A 6,268-nucleotide genomic window follows, 5' to 3' on the forward strand; every position below is an offset into this window, starting at 1 on the left:
CGCCGACACGGGGCGCTAGCTTAAGGCATGGGGAATGTGAGCTTGTGGAGTGAGGTTGGGATGATGCTAGACTTACGTGGAGGAAGCAGATACGTGAGATGACGTTAGCCTCCATAAAGTATCCTGTTCGGACGGTATCCCGCTCTCTAGCAGCCCTCCTTTTTATATACGGGTCTTGTCCCCCTCCCTGTCCAACATTATCGTAGGTGTACGATGTTATGGCCTATCGGCCTGCCTATAGGTTAGAAGAGGGCTTGTGTGAGAAAATTGTTTTTGTAATATATGCAGCTACCTTCGCTCCTCCACTATGCTTATGCTTTGATTTTTCACCATCGATGCCATTGCCGTCCTTCTTCTCCCATCAAACTCCACCACTATCTGCTTTTTCAGCCGCCGAATCACCGGATCCGGTGTCCACAAGCTCGCTGCTGTCAGAACCGGCATCCTTCAGCTCGTAGTCGCCGGATTTGGCCGTCCCGACGGCGTTAGTGGTGGCAATGCTCGTCGACCATAACTGATTCTCTCCTTTATGTGTTTTATTTTTTTCTCGCTACTTTGCGGTAAAAAATATCTGTACAAAATTTATGTAGGGAAATTATTCCATGTATGTGATAAATGTGCAAATCGACCGTTCGGTGAAAGCTGAAATTTTAATCTCACCCAGCTGGTAACCACAATTAAATTGATCTACACCACAAATTAACCAAACAAAATATCTTTCAAACATTATGTCTGTGCGAGCAACAAAATAAAATCTTATGCTAGCCATTCTAGATAATACAAATAACCAAATAGTTGTATGTGTATCTCCTAATTAATTCAGGTTAAACTTGGACGAGAGAGTTAGATCAGGTTAGAGACGCGAACAATCAAACACACCCTGTGTATTCCTTATGCCTAACATCTTCTTTGCTCAAGCTTTTACTTCTTTTTTTGTTAATCGTCTGTTTTCACCTTTTATTTTGGGCCGTGTATTCCTAGCTTTATTAGATATGGTTTTGCTATTTGTCAGTTGACTGACAAATAGTGGTTCTGTCAGTTGATTCCCAGAACCGTTTCTGATGCTTGCTTCAGGATGCGCGCAAGGGTCTGGGCTAGTGGGGGCTGGAGCGAGGTGCATACTTCTAAACGTCAGTCAACAGACAAATGTAGCACTCCACAGTCCACACTATCAGATAATGGAGTTTAACCCAGCCTACATGTATTCCTAGCCAGTGCTAAGGCAGTAAATTTTCACCTACATTAAAAAAAGAGCCTCGTGCCATCTGAAAATGTTTGGAGTTGCGATGATTTGTACGTTTAATTTGAAGGAGGATATATGCTGGGCTTTTTAATTAGAGGATTTTTACTATCCTTAAAAAGGTACCACCAGGTACTAGGTACTGCTAGGTATCGACTCCATCTATCCATCGATTCAAAAAGGGTATGATTGGAATAGCGTGTTTCTACCCCTCCGCTCCTACACCTGACATCGCCTCCATCTTCTTCTACCTCCGCATCGTGCTGTCCAGCCGTCCCAAACAATTCCGTCCCAGTCCGTGGCTCCGCTCCACCCTGCCAAGTGCCGATGCCTGAAGCGCTGAAGCACACCGCTCACGCCATGGCTGCAAACAAAGCTGCGATCCAGCTTTGGGGCCTCGTCAGGACGGGAATGGATGAGAGCAGGCGCGCGGCGCGCACGCGGTAGGTTCAAGTGTCGCCTACATCTCTAAGGGGATAATCTGGTGGCGGCGAATAGGAGAGTAGGAGAGACAACGATGATTAGAGCTTGCCGACGATTAGGCTAGTGGAATGGAAAAGGATGAAGAAAAGAAATAGTAAGTAAAAAAATGTAAAGGAGGGCTCGCATGAAGTCGGGGAGGAAAAAGGAAAGTTTATGGATCCTTCATTGTGGTGATAATGTTTGGACGTTTGGGCACCTAGTCTTGTACGTCTTCAATGGTGATAAGCATAAGGAGGAAGACAAGTCTGACATTAGGGTCCAACATTTCAGTTATAGCGAAAAAGAAAAGGATGTGAGATGGTACAAGATCTTACAAATCCTTAATGTGAAAAGGTTCATACGCTTTGGTCAGTATTTGAGCAAAAGCTAACCTGATCTATGCGATTATGCAAATAGCTGCTGCACAACCTAACAAATTCATCTTTGTTGAAAAATCTGGATGGGAGAAACCCAACATCTGGAGTTCTTGACAAAATAATATGTTTCAATTATCTATACTTTTTGGTACATATTATTAAGGTACTGATTAGATAAACTTTTGCTTAATAGACTAACTGTTTTATGATGAAGCTAATAAGCATAAGACCCCAAATGGGAGATGGCACTGAGCTCGCTGCTGCTGCTGGACTTAATTGGCTTTGTAACTGATGGATGCTGAGCCACGTCCCCCTCCTCTTCACTGCATAACTGGACAACTGCCACGGCAATGGTAGATGGCTGACTTTGGAGGTTTCCAGAGAGTAAAAGGAGGCGACATGGCTCAGCTCGGTCTGAACTGCGGCTGCAGCAGCGTATTAGCGATGTAGGGGAGAACCTGGAGAAGCGCTGAAGTGGAGACTGCGTGCGTGAGAGCGTGAGAGACAGTGGAAGGGAAGACGGCCTGCGAGAGAGAGAGAGAGAGAGAGAGAGAGCTGAGAGGAGGCGAACTAGGAGGAGGGAGGGAACACCAAAGTTGTCAGCGTTCCCCACCGGCCCACCTCCCTCGAGGTCATCGCCGCCCGGGAGGCCACCGCATCGGCCGCATCAAGATCGTCGCCGTGTTTTCCTTACCCCTACAGCTTTCACTCGATTTGAGGAGGTGGATAGACAACACTTTGCTCTAACTTGCTAACTTCATGCGAAAGTACAACCTTGCCCTCCCACCATCAACAGCATTTGGTACCTACTCTTGCAGACGATGTGGTACCAGCAGGTACCGAGCCTTCCCAGGCCATTGGATTGATTGGAATGGACAGCTACGATATGGTATCTCCTCCCCTCAAGAACTGCTACAAAACTTATAGTATATGAGAAATTATAAGTAAAAGATTAGTTTTGGAGACCGTGCCAATTTTGACCGCGTCTTATATTAGGGATGGAGGGAGTACTAAAAAAACGAACAGGGTAAAAAAGAAAAGGACATGCTCATGGTACATCCTCAATAACAGAAAGATGACTACACCATTCATTTTAAAAATATAGCATAGCATGTTATAAATCTAAATAAACACTTGTTTACATTTATAGCGAAAGATTATTATATTATTATATAATGTATGAAGTAGTATGTATATACAACAGCAAGTTGAATTTGGCGTAAACAGGACCATATGTACGACTCCAAGCACGAGGAGGGCTCATTCCATATATATCAACAAATTAGTGTCATACTGTCATGGATCTAGCTAGGTAAACATCGTCCTATCTGGGAGAAATATGATATCCATGCATCGCCAATTCGCCATAGGATTAGGAATCGATCTCGATGATCAGTCTCCGATAGGCCGGCCTGCCGGCCCCGGGGTAGCTACTATACGTACCGGCTATAGCTGCGGTGCTATCCATGGATGGAGCAGCACACACGCGCGTCAGTGAATCCCGGGAAACCCTCCCGGCCACAAGTTCTCCGGTAGGCGCGCGCGGGGCCCGGCCGGAGTTTGGTCGCGCGCGTTCGTCTCTCGTCGCGTCGTCGTCGCGCGCGCCCGTGAACCTGCTGGCGTGTGTGTTTGTTGGCCGGGACCGGGATGATCGATCGAGCGATCTACCGCGCGCGCCGCGCTGACATGTACGCAGCGACGACGATATGATCGCGCGCTGCTGTATGCGTGCCTGCTGCTAGCGCTACCCAACAAGGGATCTTCACGGGCTGCCCAACCTTGCCTCCCCTATATACTTCTCTGCATCTATTCCAGCTAATTAAACTGCAGATCAATTGGACGGATATATAGAGCTAGCGCATTTCAGCGCATGAGTTCTCCTGATATTGCATGTTGCTCACGGTCCAGATTGGTAGTATTTAGTTGTGTATAATGTATTATTAGGTTGCTGTTTTTTTTTAAACGGAGAGAGTAGTTATTTAACTAACCATGCGTACATGCTGGCATCAAATTAATTGAGGTTTTTTTTTTAAAAAAATTATCTGGTCATAGATATTCAATGTTCAGCTTAAGATGATCCATCACAATTTTCAATTGTAATGAATATAACTAAGTGTTGTAAACGTTGCTACGTTCTTCTTAACTACTAGGTCTGAATTAAAGAAACTTGAACTTGATAAAATATAGTACAAAACAATTTATAATATAGAAATTAATACTACTATAAGACTTTCTAGCATTGCCCATATTCATATAGATGTTAATGAATCTAGGCACACATATATGTCCAGATTCATTAACATATATATGAATGTAGATAATGTTAGAAAATCTTATAATATGAAATGGAGGTAGTTAATATGGAACAGAGGGACTACTGCATCAGAAAAAAAAAAAAACCCTGCCCAAATATGAACGAGTGCTGATTGCTATATTTGTCCTCGCCAAGGCTGGCGACAAAACTGTTTAGCATGCCAAATATAATCCATCACCTTGTTGACTTCTCCCAAGAACCAATAATTTGCAAACTGTAGGGCACAGTTCGATCCCGTAATAAGATAGTTGCAACTGAAACCCAACCGAAGGACCCATTGTGAAAAACCACAGACTTTCCAGGTTTCAACCCAAAATCTCCCATCCGAACACGCCCCTATAAAAACCCATCCCCCGGTCACGGACAAAGCATCCAGCCATTTCATACTCACTAGAGATAGCCACCAGCTAGCTAGCTCCACCAGGTACCAATCACCTATAGTCACTAGCTAGCTCGATCCAGCTCCTCACCTCTCCAGCAGCCGACGGCAATGGCGAAGGCGGTGGCGCTGGCTGTCCTCGTGGTGGCCGTCGCGGCGGCGCTGCTGGCCGTGGCGCCGGCGCCGGCCCGCGCCGTGTGCAACATGAGCAACGACGAGTTCATGAAGTGCCAGCCGGCGGCGGCGGCGACGTCGAACCCGACGACGAACCCGTCGGCGGGCTGCTGCTCGGCGCTGTCGCACGCCGACCTTAACTGCCTCTGCTCCTACAAGAACTCGCCGTGGCTCAGCATCTACAACATCGACCCCAACCGCGCCATGCAGCTGCCAGCCAAGTGTGGCCTCACCATGCCGGCTAACTGCTAATAAGTTTGCTACTGTTTTACTGCCAAGATTTGCAGGCACTGCAACAAAGGACATAACGTACGTAATATGTGTGCCTCCTACTCCTAGCTTGCGTTTGATATAGAAAATTAATAGCATAAAATGGCTAGAACTGCTACAGGGATAGCCTAGCTGTATGACAACTGTATGTTCTTGTCTTATGCTTGTGTGGAATGTGTATGTTTGTCTGTGAGAGTGTTGTCATGTGTGTGTGGTTGGCCGGTTAATAGTGCTTGTTGCATTGATCGCATGCCTAATATACTTGGGGTTTTTCTATAATCCAACGCGCGCGGCATCGTTGCGCGAGCTCCCTCACTGTGTTTTCGTTTTCCTTTCTTTGAGGCCTGCTTGTTTTTGAGCTTGTTGGATATCAGCTTACTATTCGATCGGTTTGCATGGGATTCATATTTTGATTTGCAAATTATGTATCGTCGGTTTTCATGGATTTTAGTAATTAAAGGGTCTCGCATTATGAATCTCTAACGGATTAATTTGTACCCTGCTCCGTTACTCGTCTGGTGCATAATCCTAATCTTTGGGCTCCTTTTGATTGAAGGATTTTCATAGGAATTTTGAAGGAATCAAATCCTTAGGAATTTTTTCTAATTTGCATGTCTGGAACATAGTCTTGGAGGTGAGCAAATTCCTTTGAATTAATTGCAATCCTATATAGCTCTAATTTGCATGTCTGGAACATAGTCTTGGAGGTGAGCAAATTCCTTTGAATTAATTGCAATCCTATATAGCTCAACACATTCAAATTTTTGTGTATTAAATTCTTAAAAGTTTTAACACATGGCATTCCAATCATGCATTTTTCGGCCTATTCCTATGTTTTTGAAATCCAGCATTCCAAAGGAACTACTAATAATAATAATGGCGCAGTTAAAACTATAAGCAAATGGTAGGCTATATTTGGAGAACAATCTTATCTATTATATACTAAAAGTCCATTAAAATTTCTCAAAACGCTTTTAAGTCGCCATGTGACAATCTAGTAATTAGAGAAAATAGTAGAAAATCAGAGAAAAAAACAAAACATCTATCCCTAA

The 6,268-nt window shown here is 44.6% G+C and overlaps 1 protein-coding gene across 1 annotated transcript; it reads left to right on the top strand.

The window, feature by feature from the left end:
- Positions 1-4,733: 4,733 nt before the first annotated feature.
- LOC4342941 (putative lipid-transfer protein DIR1) lies at positions 4,734-5,495 on the top strand. Its single transcript, XM_015789861.3, has one exon. It carries the CDS (start codon positions 4,884-4,886, stop codon positions 5,196-5,198), a length of 315 nt encoding a protein of 104 aa, XP_015645347.1. The 5' UTR covers positions 4,734-4,883; the 3' UTR covers positions 5,199-5,495.
- The last annotated feature ends 773 nt before the right edge of the window (positions 5,496-6,268 follow it).

Source organism: Oryza sativa, chromosome 7 (genome assembly GCF_034140825.1).
Source record: "Oryza sativa Japonica Group chromosome 7, ASM3414082v1".
Classification (NCBI taxonomy): Eukaryota; Viridiplantae; Streptophyta; class Magnoliopsida; order Poales; family Poaceae; genus Oryza; species Oryza sativa.